Below are 20,566 nucleotides of genomic sequence, written 5' to 3' on the forward strand. Positions count from 1 at the left end.
GTCCCGGCGGAATGAGCGGAGGTTGGGGGCAGTCCTAAGCTCCGCAGGCAGCTGGTTCCACAGGGCAGGCGCACCCACTGAGAAGGCCCTACCCCTGGGTGTTACCCGCCGGCAGTCTTTAACCGGCGGCACCCTGAGGAGACCCTCCCTGTGGGAGCGCACTGGACGAAGGGAACTTGATGCTGGCAGCAGGTGTTCCCTCAAATATCCCGGACCCTCGCCATTTAGGGCTTTATAGGTCATCACCAGCACCTTGAATCTCACCCGAAGGGCAACTGGAAGCCAATGCAGCTCGCGGAGTAGAGGTGTTACATGGGAGTATCGGGAGACCCCCATCACGACTCGCGCGGCCGCATTCTGCACCAGTTGAAGCCTCCGGGTGGTCCTCAAGGGCAGCCCCATGTAGAGAGCGTTGCAGTAGTCTAAACGGGAGGTCACGAGCGCATGAGTGACTGTGCGTAGGGCATCTCGGTCCAGGTAGGGTCGCAACTGGCGCACCAGTTAACTATCTTGCTTAGCAACAGTTGTGGTCGTAAGTTGAGGATTACCTGTAGCTTCTTCAGTCTGAGCAGGTTGGTTAGGAAGGCCCCATATATACGTCCTCCAGGGTTGTTTCATTTCTCACCTAATCTGAATAGGCTCTTTAAGTGAGGGGTTTTTTTTCTTTTAATGACCCTGTAATCCCTTGCTTTGGGGGGGGGGAGTCAGGGTGACTGAACGGAGCTTGAGCATTTACTAGCTGGATGCCCTTCCTGACACCTACACAAGAGTTCATAGCAGCCAATTACTCATTGCGCCCAGATAGAGAAACATATGCCACTATCTAGGACAGGGGTGTGAAACTGTCGGCCCGCGGGCTGGACGCGTCACAAACAAACTGCGCCCACCCCATTGCCGGCAATGGGGAAAAAGTTCCGATACATCGCGCAACGTCACGTGACGTCGCAAGTTTGACATGTCTGATCTAGGATCACCTTCTGAATGTGAGGCGAGAGATCCACCTCTAGGTCACTATGCCGCTCTAAATGAGTAGGCAGAGAGTAGCTGCTCCTAAATCCTTTCTCCTAGGTGGGTCCTTAAATGTGGCCTCCTTGGTGAACCTGTGTAGTGGTCTTGATCTTCCTGGGGACTGCTGCAAGAGCAGCATAAAAGAAAATGGAGGACAGGTGGTGTCTGAGGCCTCCATTTCTGTTGAGGGAAAACATTTCCATTTTGGCATAAATGGATTCCTCTGCTCCTTACCATAAAATTTTTCATAAAAGCGAACTTTTAAATTGTGCAACTTTCCCCCCACCCCATCGTCAAGCTTCACAGACTGCTGCTGGCATACACCCACAAAATATTTGACTTGTGCAAGCTTTGTAAGCTACCGATAAGGAGATTTGAAACAGCAATAGGACGATCATTGGTTTTGATTCCATTTTTTTAAAAAAGAAATCAGATGCCTAAAAGAGTTCAGACATTTGCTAGTCTTTGCATTAAATGGATGGGCCTCGGGATCAAAAATGATCAGGATACTGTGTCAAACTGTCAGGAGAGAGATAAGAAGTGGAGGAAAAGGAAATCAATGTGCTTTCTACTCCGTGACGATTTACAAACACAGATTTAGGTGAATTCTGTCACCTAGATTTGACCTGGGAAGTGGCAGACTTGTTTTATCTCTGAGTCAGGGAGATTAATCCATCTTAAAAACTGTCGAATGTTAAGGAGTTCAGCTTAAAAGGAGACTCAGTTCATTGCACTGCAGGTCTTTAAAAATGTATTTTTAACAGAAAAGTGAAATCTCTAACTAGCCCAGGGGTCGGCAACCTCGGCTCTTTTATGACTCGTGGACTTCAACTCCCAGAATTCCTGAGCCAGCTATGCTGGCTCAGGAATTCTGGGAGTTGAAGTCCTCGAGTCATAAAAGAGCTGAGCTTGCCGACCCCTGAACTAGCCAGACCTATGTGAACCAAAACATTTCCTTTTAATCTCATAGGAAAGCAGTGTCTTTTCATAGTGGTGGTGTTTGGGGGAACATAAGCACATTTCATCCATTTTTGAAGACGCCTTTCTCTTTTGGAATAATTATTTTTCAATGTATGGAATATGTATGGATTTTAAAACAACTCAGGATTGCAGATCTAAGATTTTTTTTTTTTAAACCAGAAACGACTCTTAATTTGCAATCCCCTCCGTGAAAGATTAACAGGCACCGTGCAAAATTATGCTTTATTTTTACTCTTTCCTGCAAGGGAGAGTTCACCTGGGTTGTTTGTTTGTTTTGTTTTGTTTTTTGAAATTCACATATCTTGCTGAGTGTAAATCTGCTTTTTTCATATTTGCACAATTGCCTTTATATGGGAAAGGTTTAAGGGACCTGGCATTTCTGTAAGCCACTCTCAGATTTAGGCATTATGTTGATTATTGAACCAAGGGGTAGAAAACCTAGAGATCAGAAAGAGTCATCCTTATATTAAGGAAGTGGTATTATTTCTAATTTATCTAGTTTAAAAGTGAGCCCTTAAGGCATATTCCTATCCTCCATTATTAAATTGAGAGATGATCATCAGACGCAGCTAAAGGATGAGGGGAAAAGATGGGTGGGTAAAAAAGAGAACAGGTGTGTGAAGGAACGTAGGAAAGTTTAAAAAAAAATAAAATGCAGAGATGAAAGAAATACTAAATGGAAAGGAAAGAGGGATTAAAAGAAAAGGATTTTCTCTGAGGAAATTATATAAATCAAGTAGGAACGCAAGCAGAGAATGACTTCTGAATATACTAGTTGGTCTAGTGGTTATAAGGCACCAGGCTAAAAATTAGGAGAAGGTGAGTTCTAATCCTGCCTTAGGCATGAAAGTGGGTGGGTGACTTTGGGCCAATCATCAGGAGACTGTGAGTTCTAGTCCTGCCTTAGGCATGAAAGTGGCAGAGTGTCTTTGGGTCAATCACCAGAAGACTGTGAATTCTAGTTCCACCTTAGGCACGAAAGCTGGCTGGGTGACTTTGCATCAATCATCAGAAGATGGTGAATTCTAGTCTTGCCTTAGGCTTAAAAGCCAGCTGGGTGACTTTAGGCCAATCACCAGGAGACAGTGAATTCTAGTTCCACCTTAGGCATGAAAAGGGGCTGGGTGACTTTAGGCCACTAACTCTCTCTCAGCCCACCTCACAGGATTGTTCTAGGTCCAGGGTAGGCAACCTTGGCTCTTTTATGACTCGAGGACTTCAACTCCCAGAATTCCCGAGCCAGCATGGCTCAGCATAGAAACCTCTCCCTTTCTCCTCAGCATGGCTGGCTCAGGAATTCTGGGAGTTGAAGTCCACGAGTCATAAAAGAGCCAAGGTGGCCTACCCCTGAAAAATAGAAGGAAGGGCTATTAGGTTTGTTCACCACCTTGAGTTATAAAAACTAATAAAAGGATACAAATAAATATTTTTCAACCCTTGAAAAATAGCTCTGCTCTCAGTCATTTGAATGTGAAAGAAATGAGAAAGGAGCTTAGAATGGATCAGTTGGCAGCATACAGTATATGGAGCCATTGTCAAGTTGCCTCCCCCCATAAAAATTCATTTGGTTTTGCTTTATTTTTTTACTCTTTACCCAGCTTGATTATTGTTCATTTTCAAACTTGGTATTTCTTTTGTTGGCTTCTCCCTCCATGCCAAATTTAATTGTGGTGTGTTCTGTTTTTGGAGGGTTGTCATGCTGTGGGTCAAGCAGAGAGTCCTTAAATCATTGGCATAATTTCTGTTCCACATTCCACAAAAAACGTGGGAGAAAAGCAATGTTGTGGAAGAAAGGGATGCTAGAAGTGGTTGCAGCAGCCACCCTTCTAGCATCGGTCCCCTCCAGACAGAAAACCTCTTTCTGCTCTTTCCAGGAACTTCTATTAACTCCAGTATATGTAGTCCTCGACTTAACAACGGTTCATTTAGTGACTGTGCAAAGTTACAGTGACTTTTTTCACACTTACAACCGTTGCAGCGTTCCCACGGTCACAAGATCAAAATTCAGATACTTGGCAACTGGTTCATATTTATGATGGTTGCCGTATCCCATGGTCATATGATCACCTTTTGTGACTTTCTGACAAGCAAACTCAATGGGGAAGCCAGAATCACTTAATTTTCTTTCTAATTTAACAGCTGTGGTGATTCATTTAACAACTGTGACAACAGAGGTCGTAAAATGGGGCAAAAACTGCCTTAGGCATGAAATTGGGAGGGTGACTTTGGGCCAAGTTCTTAGTTAACAACCCAAATTTTGGTGTCAGCTGTGGTTGTAAGTTGAGGACTACCTGTATTCCACAATTAATCAGTGGGACAATTTGTTTCCAGAAGTTGTAGTGCTCCAACACTGGACATTTTTAAGAAGAGATTGGACAGTCACTTATCTCAAATTGTATAGGGTTTCCTGGTTGAGCAGGGGGTTGGACGAGAAGACCTCCAAGGTCCCTTCCAACTTCGTTATTCTGTTATTCAGTAAGTCTGTGCCTTCTTGTGCATTAAGATGCAGGCCCCTTTTTAAAAGTTAAAATACACCACTTAAGAAAAGGGCTGTAATTTTGTGACAGAATGTTTGTAGGTGGCAAACTGATTTTCCATATTACAGTATAATCAGTTATTCCAGAAATATTTTCAGAGAATGTTTAACATAAAGATTGACAGGCATTGGACATATTTGTCCCTTGTGACTTTCTTTATTCTGATATGTCTGAAACATCCATATTCCATGTTTTATTCTGAGTAAAATTGTTGCATGACCAGAATTGATCTTGATCATGATCTTGATCATTTTCTATATTATTATTATTATTATTATTATTATTATTATTGTTGTTGTTGTTGTTGTTGTTGTTGTTGTTGTTGTTGTTGTTGTTATTGATCATCGCAGTCAGCCAGATGTTCAGACTAGATTTGGCATTTTTGTCTACCTATCAAGTCCTTACCAAGGACCTGGGATAGGCAGATGTGGATGTTTGATAATATTATAAATATCGTCGCAGGATAGTTTCTAGTTTAGTTTTCTAGTTTTATTAAATTTTTATACCGCCCTTCTCCCGAAGGACTCAGGGCGGTGAACAGGGCATATAATAAAAATACAAAAATACAAAAGTTAAAATAGAATTAAATTAATGCCCAAAATAAAACAATAAAATATACAAATATTTAAAACCCTAAATTAACTCCCCATCAGGCCAGGCCAGCTTGTTCGAATAGGTGGGTCTTTAACCCGCGCCGGAAGGAGCGGAGATCCAGTGCCATCCGGAGCTCAACCGGCAGTTGATTCCACAGAGCCGGGGCGCCCACAGAGAAGGCCCTCCCCCTGGGGGCCACCAGCCGGCATTCTCTGACCGGAGGCACCCTGAGGAGGCCCTCTCTGTGGGAATGCACAGGGCGGAGGGGAGTTGACGCCGGCAGCAGGTGGTCCCCGAGGTATTCCGGACCCATGCCATGTAAGGACTTAAAAACCATCACTAAGACGTTGAACCTCACCCGGAAGACAACTGGTAACCAATGCAGCTCGCGGAGCAAAGGTGTAACATGGGAGTACCGGGAAACTCCCAAGACAACTCTCGCGGCCGCATTCTGTACCAGTTGGAGCCTCCGAGTGGTCTTCAAGGGAAGCCCCATGTAGAGAGCATTGCAGTAGTCAAGACGAGAGGTCATGAGCGCATGAGTGACCGTACACAAGGCCTCCCGGTCTAGATAGGGCCGCAACTGACGCACCAGGCGAACCTGAGCGAAAGCCCCCCTAGTCACGGCTACTATATGATCTTCTAAGGTAAGCCGCGAATCTAGGAGGACTCCCAAGTTGCGCGCCCTATCCACGGGGGGTAAAGACTCACCCCCCATAAAAAGAGATGGAACATTTTGAATGTCCCGGGATGCCGGAATGTACAGCCACTCAGTCTTGTCAGGGTTGAGTTGAAGTCTGTTCCTCCCCATCCAGACCCGAACCGCCTCCAGGCAACGGGACATCACAGCGAGGGCATCACTGGGGTGGTTTGGGGTCGAAATAAAAAGTTGGGTATCATCAGCATATTGATGATACCCAACTCCAAAACCACGAATGATCTCACCCAGCGGTTTCATGTAGATGTTGAACAGGAGAGGCGAGAGAACCGACCCCTGAGGAACTCCACAAACGAGAGACCTAGGGGCCAATCTCTGCCCCCCTGCCAACACCGACTGCGAACGTCCCAGGAGATAGGAGGAGAACCACCGAAGAACCGTGCCTCCCACTCCCAATCCCCTGAGACGCCGCAGCAGATTACCATGGTCGATGGTATCGAAAGCCGCTGAGAGGTCTAATAGGACTAGGACAGAGGAACATCCCCTATCCCGAGCCCTCCAGAGATCATTCACCAGAGCGACCAATGCCGTCTCCGTGCTGTACCCGGGCCTGAAACCCGATTGGTACGGATCCAGATAATCCGCTTCATCCAGGACCAGAGGGAGCTGATGCGCCACCACACTCTCAACAACCTTCGCAAGAAAGCGAAGGTTGGAGACTGGACGAAAGTTGTTCAACACAGCTGGGTCCAAGGCTGGCTTCTTGAGGAGGGGTCTCACCACCGCCTCCTTCAAGACGGTGGGGAAATTACCCTCACTCAAAGAAGCAGATATCACCGCCTGGAACCAGCCTCGTGTCCTCTCCCTAGCTGCATAAACCAGCCAGGAAGGGCACGGGTCCAATAAACATGTGGTGGAGCTCAGCCTCCCCATAATCCTGTCCACTTCATCAGGGGTCACAGAATCAAACTCCTCCCAGATAACATTGACAAGACCGCCCGTGTCCTGATCGTCAGACTCTGCCCAGCTGGAGTCCAAACCGGTCCGAATCCGAGCGATTTTATCCGACAGATGCTGACCAAACTCCTCCGCACGACCCTGCAAGGGATCCCCCCTCACCTCCTGATTAAGAAGTGAGCGAGTCACCCTAAACAGGGCGGCCGGGCGATTATCTGCGGACGCGATGAGGGTGGAGAAGTAATTACACCTCGCCGCCCTCATCGCTGCGAGATAAGACCTAATATAGGTTCTTAACCGCAACCGGTCGGATTCGGATCGGCTGGACCTCCAGCAGCTCTCTAGGCCCCGTTTCCGACGCTTCATCTCCCGGAGCTCCGCGGAAAACCATGAAACTCGTTGGGATCTGCACCGGGTCAGGGGCCGCAAGGGTACAACTCGGTCCAGTGCCTCAGTGGCTGCCCTTTCCCAGGCTTCCACTAAGGCATCCGCCGAGTTGTGAGCGACGGAGGCAGGTGGGGATCCCAGCGCTGCCTGGAACCCGTCAGGGTCCATTAAGCGCCTGGGGCGGTACCATCTAATTGGTTCCGTATCCCCACGGCGGGGGGTGGTAAAACGGAAGACCAGCCACAGGAGGTGATGATCGGTCCATGACAGGGGCATAATAAATGGAGAGCCCCCACCAAGATCATCCAACCATCGTCCAGATAAAAAAACTAGGTCCAGGGTGTGGCCTCCCTCATGAGTTGGTTCAGAAATTACCTGCGTCAGGTCCATGGCCGTCATGGAAGCCATGAACTCCCGAGCTAACTCAGATGACCCTCCCAGGGATGGTAGATTGAAGTCACCCAAAACTAAAAGTTTGGGGAACTCAATCACCAAACCGGAGAGGACATCGAGTAGCTCAGGCAGGGCTGCCGCTGTGTGACTAGGCGAAACGTACACCAGCAGCAAGCCCAACTGCGCCCCCGAACCAAACCTCAAAAAGAGAGACTCACACCCGACTATCTGAGGGACGGTGGTCTCCCGCGGACATAAGGTCTCCCTGATAACTACCGCCACTCCCCCGCCCCTACCTTGAGCCCGAGGCCGGTGTAACGCTCGGAAACCTGGTGGGCAAAGATCAACCAAAGGGACCCCACCCTCTGGGCCCAACCAGTTTTCGGTGATACAAGCCAGGTCCGCATGCTCACGCTCCACCAAATCCCGCACAAGGGGAGCCTTGTTAACCATGATGTTAGAAGCATCATGATCATCATCATCATTATTACCCCATGTCTATCCCAATACAGGTGGTCCTTAACTTATGACCACAACTGAGCCCAAAATTTCTGTTGCTAAGCAAGACAGTTAAGTGAGTTTCGCCCCATTTTACAAACTTTCTTGCCGCAAGTTGTTGAGGGGAACCACTGCAGTTGTTAAGTTGATAACACGGTTGTTAAGTGAATCTGGCTTTCCAATTGACTTAGCTTGTCAGAAGGTTGCAAAAGGGGATCACGTGACCCCGGTACACTGCAACCATCATAAATACGAACCCGTTGCCAAGCGTCTGGATTTTTATCACATGACCACGGGGATGCTGCAGTGGGCCGTAAGTGTGAAAAAATGGCCATAAGTCCTTTTTTTCCAGCGTTGTGGTAACTTTGAACAGTTACTCAGTGAAAGGTTAGAGGTCAAGGGCTACTGGTACCTAATATCTCTCTTTTTCCCATTATGCGCTGACTTCTCTTCTTTTCTTCCTTTAGTGCTCCTTCAATGCTGATACCCCTTTCAGGCCCCAGAGTGACACCTGCTGTGACACCTGCTGTGGATAAATATGCTGCTTTTAAAGGAATTGCATCCGAGAAGCCTGCTGAAGGTACTGCCATGATTCTGACAGAGACAAATAAAATAGAACTCCGAGGCTCGGAAATTCCTCAAAGAACGTGTTTATTGATACAAAGCATTGGCACGTCAAAAGGGAAACCCAAGTCTGAATAAGACACGTAACAATCCCCAGTACGAAGTTAAGAAATCCCACCCCTGAAGCTATGCAAGCTACTATGTTCCCCAATACATCATCTTGGCGGGCTTTTCACAAAATGCCCCGCCCAACCAAGCCGATGACCTTGGTTCCCACGGAAGAAAATCTGTTTAGTCTAGTGCAGGGGTAGGCAACCTCGGCTCTTTTATGACTCATAGACTTCAACTCCCAGAATTCCTGAGCCAGCTATGCTGACTCAGGAATTCTGGGAGTTGAAGTCCATGAGTCATAAAAGAGTCGAGGTTGCCTACCCCTGGTCTAGTGAAGCACCTGGTTAAAAAACCCCCCTCTATGCTATGTGTCAACCGAAAATGACACATAGCTCATTTTCAAAGATGACAGGTACTTGAAGTTTGTTTAGTTTTTTTGTAATGTGATGCTTTTCCCTTCCGCTTTTCTTATATTCAAAAGGGAGAATTAAAAATTCATTTTGACAACTGACTAATTTGGAATGAGGCAGTCTGCTCTTGTCAGAACTGGCTCTTGCAAAAACTTCAAAGCCTTCCAGCCCAGAGTCACCTTGTAGGGGAGGTGGGCGGCATAACAGTTGAATAAGTAATAAAATATTGGCTGTGGGGTACTACAGAACAGTAACTTTGCGGCTCTCTGTCAAAATTTTAACGACATTCTCTTTTTTTAAAAAAATGCATCGTAGATTATGGAGATAAATACAGTGCTTTTCGAGAACTGGAGCAGCCATCGGAGAGTAAATCTATAGGTAAGTTTTGCCCAATGCAGAACCTTCAAGATCAGCCTTCCTTAGGCTTTCTTGTGGTCTTTGTCATTGGTTAAATTTGGGTCTGGGGGAGATCCTAGAATATAAAGGGTTTCACTGGAGGTAAAGGTAGTCCTCGTTTTACGACCACAATTGGGACCAGAATCCCCACTGCTAAGCAAGGCAGTTGTTAAGCGAATTGTGGCCAAATTTATGACCTTTTTTGCCATGATTGTTAAGTGAAAAGAGACTAGACATTCACCTGTCTGACATGGTATAGGTTCTGCTTGACCAGGGGGCTGGACTAGAAGACCTCTAAGGTCCCTTCCAGCTCCTATTCTATTTTATTCTATTCTATTCTATTCTATTCTATTCTATTCTATTCTATTCTATTCTATTCTATTCTATTCTATTCTATTCTATTCTATTCCATTCCATTCCATTCCATTCCATTCCATTCCATTCCATTCCATTCTATTGAATTGCTGCAGTTGTTAAAAGAATCAACTGATCATTAAGCAAATCTGGCATCCCCCTTTGACTTTGCTTGTTGGAAGCCAGCTGGGAAGGTTGCAAATGGCAATCGCATGACTGCAGGATGCTGCAACCATTGTAAATACATGCCAGTTGACAATCATCCAGATTTTGATCATGTGACAGTGGGGATGCTACGATAGGTTAAGTGCAAGGTCCAGTCATAAGTCATTTGTTTTAGTGTCGTTATAACTTTTCATGGTTGCTAGGCAAATGGCTGTAAGTCGAGAACTACCTGTATGCCGTCAACAAAATCAGGCACTTCCTAAAGCAACTTCATTTAGTTACTTAAAGTATATTTCTGTCTAGAGAAGCTCTTCCAATATCTTCCAGGTCAAAACACTATTCCTTCATGTCAGAACAACTAGAGTAATAATAATAATAAAGGTGGAAGGGACCTTGGAGGTCTTCTAGTTCAGCCCCCTGGTCAGGCAGGAGAACCTATACCATTTCAGACAAATGGCTGTCCAGTCTCTTAAAAACTTCCAGTGTTGGAGCATTCACAGCTTCTGGAGGCAGGTTGTTCCACTGATTAATTGTTCTCACTGTCAGGAAGTTTCTCCTTAGTTCTAGGTTGCTTCTCTCCTTGATTAATTTCCCTCCGTTGCTTCTTGTCCTGCCCTCAGTTGGTTTGGAGAATAGTTTGACTCCCTCTTCTTTGGGGCAGCCCCCGAGATATTGGAAGGTTGCTGTCATGTCCCCCCTCGTCCTTCTCTTCATCAAACTGGACATACCCAATTCCAGCAACTGTTCCTTATATGTTTTAGCCTCCTGTCCCCTGATCATCTTTGTTGCTCTTCTCTGCACTCTTTCTAGAGTGCCTGCCAGTCTAAATCAGGAGTGTTCAACTTTGGCAACTTTAGGACCTGTGAACTTCAACACCCAGAATTCCCCAAGCCACAAGTCTCTACTGGGAAGGGATACTCCAAAATAAGGTCTACTGGAAAAACCTCCCCCTGTGTGGATACAGGACTACTTGTACCTGTAATTAACTACTAGACAATGTGCACTGAGCTCCAGCATCTCCAATTAAAAATGGTCGATTTATTGGGAAAGGTCTGGAAAGCTACTGAAGGCCTCTTTAGTACAGTGATATGTCAGATTAAAGCCAGAAAAAGTTAAAAAGATCAAATCTAGACTGCACTTGACTTGGAATCTCATTGAATTATCTGAGACTGGTGATTATTTCTTAACCTACTAAATTGCTAAATTGTGAAGAAATAACGCAATGGGACATAAAGGCCACATGCATTTCCCCAATCTCCAAGGAGATTGAACAAGATATAGCTGCAGTGTATAAAAATAGAACAGTGTTACATTTTTTTGATTTGTATACAGAAATTCCCAATTTAGTTCTTTCAATTCCTATTACCTGGATTGGGGAAAAAAAAGACTGCATCTATTAGGGAAAGTAATTTATTTCTTGATTTAGGACATTCATATACCATCCTTCATGATTTGCACCAAAAGGACAAGGTTGCAATACAAATGAAAAATAATGAAATAGAACAAGAGAAAAATATCAAGTACTGTTTTTGATTGATGAAGCAGTTTCCGGAGTCGATAACGTAGAAGAATTATATCCAGAAGGTCCCAAATCTCAAAGCCCGTTATTCTCAGTTAAAAGGGGACAAGATGTCCATCCCGTTGTGAGACCTTTCTGAGTCAGAATAAACACCTGTGCAGCTTATGATGATGCTAAGCTGAGTCATTGAGAGGAAAAAGCTATTTTTCTGCAGCGCAGAACATAGGGTTAGGGTGTTTCAGGTCAATGTCCGATTTTTGGAATGTGCCCAAAATACTGCAGAACGCTAATCTATCCTCTGGCTTAAATAGTGCAGTTTCCGTAAGTACAGAGGTAGTCCTTGACGTACGACCACAATTGAGTCCAAAATTTCTGTTGTTAAGTGAGACATTTGTTAAGTGCGTTTTGCCCCATATTACGACTTTTCTTGTCACGCTTGTTACATGAATCACTGCGGTTGATAAGTCAGTAACCCGGTTGTTAAGTGAATCTGGCTTTCCCACTGACTTTGGTTGCCAGAAGGTCGCATGACCCCGGGACACAGCAACCGTCATAAATATGAGTCAGCCAGGCATCCAAACTTTGATGACATGATCATGGGGATGCTGCAAAGGTCACAACTATGAAAAACGATCATTAAGCCACATTTTTCAGTGCCGTTGTAACTTTGAACGGTCACTAACGAACTGTTGTAAGTTGAGGACTACCAGACTCTCTTTAAATGCCAGAGCTGGTTAGAATGCAGTATTGCAGGCCTAGCTGACTCAGGAATTCTGGGAGTTGAAGTCCATAAGTCATAAAAGAGCTGAGGTTGCCTATCCCTGGCCATGTTGAACGCAGTCCAGTACAGGTAATTCTCAACTTGCAGCCACAACTGAGCTCAAGATTCCTGTTTCCAAGAGTGAGACAATTGTTAATTGAGTTTTGCCCCCTTTTACGACCTTTCCCGCCACCGTTGCTAAGTGAATCGCTGCAGCTGTTACGCTAGCAACACACTTATAAAGTGAATCTGAACTCCCCATTGACTTCGCTCGTCAGAAGGTCACAAAAGTTGAGCCTGGGACACTGCAACCTCCTAAAATATGAGCCAGTTGCCAAGCGTCCGAATTTAGATCACGAGGCCACTTAGGATGCTGCAACCATCCTAAGTGGGAAAAACGGTCATACGTCACTTTTTCCAAGTGCCATTGTAACTTCAAACGGTCACTAAACAAATAATTGTAAATCGAGGTCTACCTGTATTTCATTTCCAGGCCGAAGAGGCAACTTGGTTTTGAACTGTGTTTTTTGTGTTACTTTTAACCCTTTCACCAGCTTACATTTCTAATGGAAAAGCTTGCAACCCATCTGTAAGTCAAGTTTTGCTGTGCCCATTTCTTTGTCGGCAGTACTGTCAGTTTCACAAATGGCCTTCTGGTAAAGGTGATACTTTCACCACTTTTGAGGAGAGAACCAAGGACCCCGCCTAAAACGGGCAGGCAATTTTGGCTCTTTTAGGACTCATGGACTTCAACTCCCAGAATTCCTGAGCCAGCGTGGCTCAGCATGGAAACCTCTCCCTTTCCCCTCAGCATGGCTGGCTCAGGAATTCTGGGAGTTGAAGTCCTCGAGTCATAAAAGAGCCAAGGTTGCCTACCCCTGCTCTAAAATCTCCAACTGGTCAGAATATACATCTGTCTCAAAGACTGATCGGTTGATTTGCTACTTCAGCATTTGGGAAACTGACTTGACTGGGTGTTTTGGGTGTATTTGTTGTTTTTTAAAATTTTTGCTTTTGGTGATGGTAATTTGACTTTTATTAAAAATGAAGTGTGTGCTTGCCCATGGATGTGGCTGTAGCTGAGTAGATAGAGACGTAAAGAACCAATCTTAAATTGCCTTGAATTGGGTTGAATTTAAAGTCTCTTCCTCGCTATTTCAATGTTTTTACGTCCTGCTGGTGAATGGGTTAAGCCAAATTTGAAGAAGCTGAATAAATATTCCATTTTAAACTAACCATTCATTTGTGATGAGTTAGAATGATGTGCCATCAAATCACTGTAGAGTCTTAGTGACCCCATTTATTTTTATTTATATATTTGTATCCTGCCTTTATTTTTTTATTTTTTTTGCAAATAAGGCAGTGAACCTATTCAATATGCCTTCTTCCTCCTATTTTCCCCACAACAACCCTGCAAGGTGAGTTGGGCTGAGAGAGAATGGTTGGCCCAGGGTCATCTAGACATCTTTCATGCCTAAGGCGGGACTAGAACTTCAGTCTCCTGGTGATTGGCCCAAAGTCACCTAGTCAGCTTTCATGCCTAAGGTGGGACTGGAACTCGCAAAAGGAATGAGTGCCATGAGAATATTCCAGCTCCAAATAACACACCCATTTCTTTCACCATAATGGTGAGAAACTTGCACCCTAGGGACTTCAGAAGGCTTCCCAAATTCTTACGTCCCTCAGAAACTCCTTGAGTCAAAAACGTAGTTTTGTGGGTTTCTGAGTTGGCAAACAGACTCGTGCTGCAGCATTCTGGAAAAGTCACCATCATCTGAAATAGGCAGTTATAGGCACAGGCAGTTATGGGCAGATAACACCTCCGCTTTGTGAACTGTTGCTGTTGTTAGTTGCAAAGTCGTGTCTGACCCATCGCGACCCCATGGACAACGGTCCTCCAGGCCTTCCTGTCCTCTACCATCTTCTGGAGTACATTTAGGCTCACGCCTACTGGTTCAGTGACTCCATCCAGCCAACTCATTCTCTGTCGTCCCTTTCTTCTCATGCCCTCAACCTTTCCAAGCATTAGGCTCTTCTCCAGTGAGTCCTTCCTTCTCATTAGGTGGCCAAATAATCTGAGTTTCCACTTCAGGATCTGGCCTTCTAAAGAGCAGTCAGGGTTGATCTCCTCTAGGACTCACCGGTTTGATCTCCTTGCAGTCCAAGGGACTTGCAGGAGTCTTCTCCAGCACCATAGTTCAAAGGCCTCAATTCTTTGGCACTCAGCCTTTCTTATGGTCCAACTTTCACAGCCATACATTGCAACTGGGAAGACTATAGCCTCGACTATACGCACTTTTGTTGGCAGGGTGATGTCTCTGCTTTTTAGTGTGCTGTCTAGATTTGCCATGGCTTTCCTCCCCAGGAGCAAGCGTCTTTTAATTTCTTGGCTGCAGTCCCCATCTGCGGTGATCTTGGAGCCCAGGAAAATAAAATCTGTCACTGTGAACTGTGGTGATTGACAATAGGCTCCTGAGTGCATTCATGGTGCTAGTTGTGGATGCCTTGCTGCTCTCTGAGCTTGGTGGTTTACTTGCAGACGTCTCATTACCCAACTGGGTAATACCATCAGTGCAAGGGTAATGAAATATCGGCAAGATCACCACCAAGCTCAGAGAGCAGCAAGGACTCCACAGTTCAACTCTGAGCTATAAATATTCTCTTCTGTTAGAACAGGGGTATCAGACTGCCGAATGCATCATAGCGAAACTGTGCCCACCCTGTTGCCGGCAATGGCAAAAAGTCCCGATATGTGACGACACGTCATGTGACGTTGTGAGTTTGACACCCCTGTTTTAGAAGGTGTTAGTTATTACATAAAAGGCTCTTATGTGACAGAGGGAATGCTTGTCCCCCATAGTTTCTGCCCATACCACGCATTGTGACCAAGCTTGGTGTGTTCCCGGTCCCACTGCTTAAACAACGTCACCTGGTGAGACCAAGGATGTAGGATTCACCTCTCACGGCCCTGGCTCTCTGTAATACCATCCACCTCCCAGACGTCCGGACAGCTCCAATTGACGTCCTATTGAAACAAACCATTAAAATCTGCCTCTAATCCCAGGTTTGTCTTAGTGTCTGATGTTTTGGTCTTTTGAAGGAACGCTGATTTTTTTCCAATACGTTCACTTTTTTGGCAGTATAGTCTTTGTTTTTTAATCTTTTATTCTTTATTGCTGTACTGTCAGCTACCCAGAATCATGATAGAAGATTGGAGCAGTCCATATATTGCAGAAATAATTTTTAGAAAGGTCCAGTCGTAACTTGGTCCACAGCGGACAACAATAACGCGGACAACAATAACTTAATGTTAAGTGCTCTGCCTGGCTACCAAAAGAGGAGACAGTGCATAAGTACATATTTTATATATTTTCCGGTCAAGCACAAAAAATCAGGTCCACACCTGAAGAAGGTCCAGTTAAACTGATTTTTATTGCTATTCATGCCTACGACGGGTCCCCGGTGCTCTCTGAGCTTGCTTGTTTTCTTGCTAGCACTGATGATGTTACCTAGTTTGGGTAATGAAAGGTCTGCAAGAAGACAAGCTCAGAGAGCACCAAGGACCCTCACGTCTGCCCTGAGCTACAAATATTCTCCTTCATTAGTCTTCATGCCTATGCACAGAAATCTTCTCAGCTAACCTGGTTAGAGTTAGATAAGGCTCAACAGCACTCAAGGGGGGCAGGGTGGACCTTGGCTATGTAGGGATTCTAGACTGAACCCTCTTTTAACTTCGCCCCCAAGTTCTGCCATTCTTTCCCCTGCATTTGCCTTGGAATCAACAAAACATTCAAATCCTTAACTTGCCTCGTTTGTGCTTCTTATCTTTTATTTATGTTTTTTTTTTTCTTTTGGGAAACATTGAAAGATTATTCACCTTGAGTCCTTGAGAAGAAGTAACATGGAAAGTGGACAAAATAAAATTAGTTCCCCCGCCCTTGGACATTTTGAATAGGTGTGAATTAGCAGATACGGTGCTCGGTGGAAGCCTGTTAAATCAGAGGTCCCCAACCTTTGGGGCACCAGGGATCGGTTCTCTGGTTTTTCCAAGGACCGGAGATTGCGTGGTTTTGTGTGCTGCCTGCATCCTGAGGATGGGGCTTTGCTTGTTGGTGCGGACCAGTTGCTGGCATGCCGCGGACTGGTCCCAGTCCATGGACCGGGGGTTGGGGACCCCTGGGTTGAAATGTCCATGAAATCCTATTGACTTGGCTGTCTCTGTTCTCTGTTTTTCAGGCGAGAGCTTTACAGATTTCAAGTCCCCGGGAACAGATGACGGCTTCACAGATTTCAAAACCGCAGACAGCATCTCTCCACTAGAACCGCCGACAAAGGACAAAGCCTTTCCTTCCCCTTCTCCCTTTCTCTACAGTCCAAACCACAACCCCAAGCAAAGCCGCCTCTGAATTTGGCAGACCTGGATCTGTTCTCCTCAGCCTCAACTGGAGAGAGCCAACCTGCTCTCTTTCCAGCTGCGTACAGTTCCCCCAAACCAGCAACTTTTGCTACACCATCACACCCAACATCGGCCGCCACCACTCTGCCCACTCCAGGCAGCAGCTCGGCCCTGGCCAACGACTTTGCCGACTTCAACCTTTTTGGCGGGTCGTCCAGTTGTCCTCCGGCTCCCACTCAGGACGAATTTGCAGACTTCATGGCTTTCAATAACAGCGCCGTCTCTCTGGAGCAGCAACTGGATGATAAATCCAGTGCCCTCAAGCACGACACCAGCGCCCTTCCCCGCTGCTGGCGGCTCCTTAGCTGGTGTCGTGAAGAACGGGCAGAGCCCCGTGGCTGCTTCCCATAAATACGACATCTTCAAGCAGCTGTCTCTGGACAGCCCCGGGTTGGGATTTGAGGAACTAAAAGACCACACTCCTTCCTCGGTGAAAAGCGAAGACGACTTTGCTGATTTCCACTCGAGCAGGTTTTCCTCCAGCTCGGAAAAGTCCCTCGTCGACAAACTGGCCGCTTTCAAGCACACCAAGGAGGACTCGGCGTCCGTCAAGTCTCTGGACCTCCCGTCCATTGGTGGCAGCAGCGTGGGAAAGGAGGATTCGGAAGACGCCCTCTCTGTCCAGTTTTGACATGAAACTGGCAGATGTGGGAGGAGACCTTAAGCATGTCTTGTCTGATAGCTCTCTGGATTTACCAACGGTTAGTGGTCAACATCCACCAGCAGCAGGTGAGGAACTAGTTAGATTGCTCTGGTAACAACAGCTCCAGGAAAAGTCCCAAATATTGTCTCATGAGCTGAATTTCAGTATTCTGCACTGACCCTGCCATGGGAAAAGCATCCTGAATCTGTATTTTGGGCTAGCTGCTCATCTCTTAATCAAGCAGTATTAATTGGTGTCCTTCTGTGTAATTTCTAGATCGGCTGGTTTTCGAGGTAGATCCTGTCCTACACAAGTATGTCCTCTTAGCAGCCCCCAGTTTTAGCAAAATGCTCTTCTCTTGTGTCGCTAATAGCGTAAGACAGCACCAGAACCAGTCAGAACCAGCTGCTTTGGGTTAAGCTAACTGATTGGGACGGGATTTGATGCCATTGTGTGGACTGTTCCCGTTTTCCAAAGCACAGGGTCTGTCCTTTGAATTTTCCTGCAGCTGTGAAGATTTAAAAAAAAAATTCCCAGTGTTGGAAAGAAGTTAACCAGCTCTGGCCTATGCAGGAGTGTGTCTCTCTAAGCCAGGGGTCTTCAAACTCGGCCCTTTTATGACTCATGGACTTCAACTCCCAGAATTCCTCAGCCAGCATGCCTGGCTGAGAAATTCTGGGAGTTGAAGTCCATGAGTCATAAAAGGGCCGAGTTTTCTAAGCCAAGGGTAGGCAACCTTGGCTCTTTATGACTCATGGACTTCAACTCCCAGAATTCTTGAGTCAGCTATGCTGCTCAGGAATTCTGGGAGTTGAAGTCCATGAGTCATAAAAGAGCCAAGGTTTGCCTACCCCTGCTCTAAGCTATGAAAACAGCCTCCAGTTCCTTTTTCATTAATCCCAATAAAGTGGTACCTTAATCCCAGTGGTTAAATCAATCAGAATGTCAGTGTAACTGGGACTTTAAAGGCCAGTTTAAGTTACGGTTTTGAATCAGTATTAAATCTAGTCATAGGTATTAAAGCACTGTCTGACCAGATTAAGGCAATGCGTGCTTGGTGGTGGTGGGGGGGGGGTTTGTCAATCCCTAATTCGGCCCCAGTTGAAAATACAGCCAGTACTCGCTTGAAATTCTGCCTCATGCAATTTCTGCACCAGAATATCCTTTGAATAATATAGCTGCTATTTCACATTTGCACAGATCATTAGATTGTCACCCCTGTGTATTCTGGAAGAAATTAGTAATAATAACAGGCCCTAGCTGTGTTTATTGCTACTGTGGATCGATGGCTTTCTTACATTCCGGGTTCACGCAGAGACAACCGTCACTGCTTTGTAAACCCAGAATGGTGCTATTAAGGCTTTTTTTTCCCATTCTGGGATGCAGTCAGCAAAAAAAGATTCCTGATACTAACATTGAAATAGTCATTAATGGCCTTTCTGATCCGGGTGCAAACAATAGACTTGGATCTAGGAAAACGTAATATACTGAGATCACTATTCTAGTGCAGGGCTTTTCAACCAGTGGTACGGGTACCACCTGTGGTACATTGGCACCCTGGCAGGTGGTACGCCACCATCCTAGAAAAGTGGTAGTGGGGGAGGGGAATGAGCTGAACCGGTGGCAGCACCGCACAAGCCTGAGCAAGAGATGGCTGGAGCTGCAGGGCTGTCAGGGTTCAGCGGAAGCGCCAGGATCTGCACGAGGCTCCAGCTGGAGCTCGGCGCTGATTCTGGCACTTCTGAGCCCAGAAGAAGCGCCAATCAGCTGGAATGTTGCAGCTTCTTCAGGGTCTTGTGATTTACATTCAGATGCTTGGCAACTGATTCATATTATGACGGTCACAGTGTCCCAGGGTCATGTGAAGTGACCCAAACCTGCTGCAACCACCCAGCAGACGGGGGGAATAAAAACCAAACACCCCCCACCCCACCCCCGCTGCCAACCCTCAACAGAAATGCTCACAACAATGAAAACCTCAGACAAAGAGGAAGAGCGCCGCCGGGCGGGCAGGCAGGTATCTTGCTCGGCTGTGGCTTGGGGGCCACTTTTTTCAGTGCCATTGTAACTTCAAACAGTCACTAAGCGAACTGTTGTAAGTTGAGGACTACCTGTACTTAATCACTTTTTTCCCTTTTTTTTGGTCAAGTTTTTGACACCTTGCTAGCGACTGGTGGTAACTTGGATGTTGCCATATCCTAAAAGTGGTACAATGGGGGAAAAGGTTGAAAAGCCCTGAGCTAAGTGAATATTGATCCTTTTGCATCAGCTGCTAGTGGGTTGGGAGCCCTCTTTCCATAGAAAGGTCCCACAGAATTATCCAAGTGTCCTCTCGGATACCTGGAATACAAGGGTGTGGCCAGTTCTTTGGGTTTTCTCACCTGTACTAAATTATGATAGGTGAGAGGGTCATAGTGGATTGTTCTCTCCCATCAACCGGAAGCCCATTGAAAGACAAGCAACACTTAACGCCTCTGTAATTGTCCTGAATGGAATAAAAGGCAAGCAAATCTTGTATTGCAGTGTTTCTCCATCTTGGGGAAGTTAAGATGTGTAGACTTCAGCTTCCAGAATTTCTCAGCCAGCTCTGCTACTCTGGCAGTTTGAAGTCCACACATCTTAAAGTTGCTAAGGTTGAGAAACTGTTGCATTGAATTTTCCTTCTTTTTAGTTTTCCTTAGGAAATGAACGATACCTTACAGAAAATGAAATGGTTATCTCCCAGTTTAGTAGCAAACGATTAAACTAAATCACCTCACGGGGTAGTGGGGTTGTGTTTTTTTTAGGGAGGGGTTACAATTTCTCTAAGAGTGGATCACTGAATTTCGTGGCCTTTAAAAAGCACAGGGAAAAATCACAATATTCCAAACACAAAACAACGGGTTAATCAGTATTAGTATGGGTGACAAGGAAACAATTGCTCCAGAAACCATGTACTTCTACATCGTAAGTGAAGGAGGAGAAAAAGTAAATGTACTGTAATCTTATATTCTATTTTTAGGTAGGGAACATAGAAACAAACCCTTTGGTGGCTTTAGAAGAAGGGGATTTCTCTAACAGGGTGTTTGAAATATCAGAGTAAATTTGCTTTGTGAAAAAAATAAACCTTGTTTGTATGTTAATAATGTTTGATCTGGTCTGGTTGGTTGTCCAGTAGTCTGGCACCTACCTACCC

At 45.7% G+C, this 20,566-nt stretch overlaps 1 protein-coding gene across 1 annotated transcript in view; it reads left to right on the top strand.

Moving 5' to 3' along the window:
* Positions 1 to 20,566, top strand: part of SYNRG (synergin gamma) — an 88,198-nt gene that overhangs the window by 41,178 nt on the left and 26,454 nt on the right. Inside the window, 6 exon segments of the mRNA XM_083379652.1 lie at positions 8,481 to 8,593; positions 9,414 to 9,476; positions 16,529 to 16,639; positions 16,642 to 17,030; positions 17,032 to 17,373; positions 17,375 to 17,477. Coding sequence (XP_083235778.1) covers positions 8,481 to 8,593; positions 9,414 to 9,476; positions 16,529 to 16,639; positions 16,642 to 17,030; positions 17,032 to 17,373; positions 17,375 to 17,477 — 1,121 coding nt within the window.

Source organism: Vipera ursinii (assembly GCF_947247035.1).
Source record: "Vipera ursinii genome assembly, chromosome: 1".
Taxonomy (NCBI): Eukaryota; Metazoa; Chordata; class Lepidosauria; order Squamata; family Viperidae; genus Vipera; species Vipera ursinii.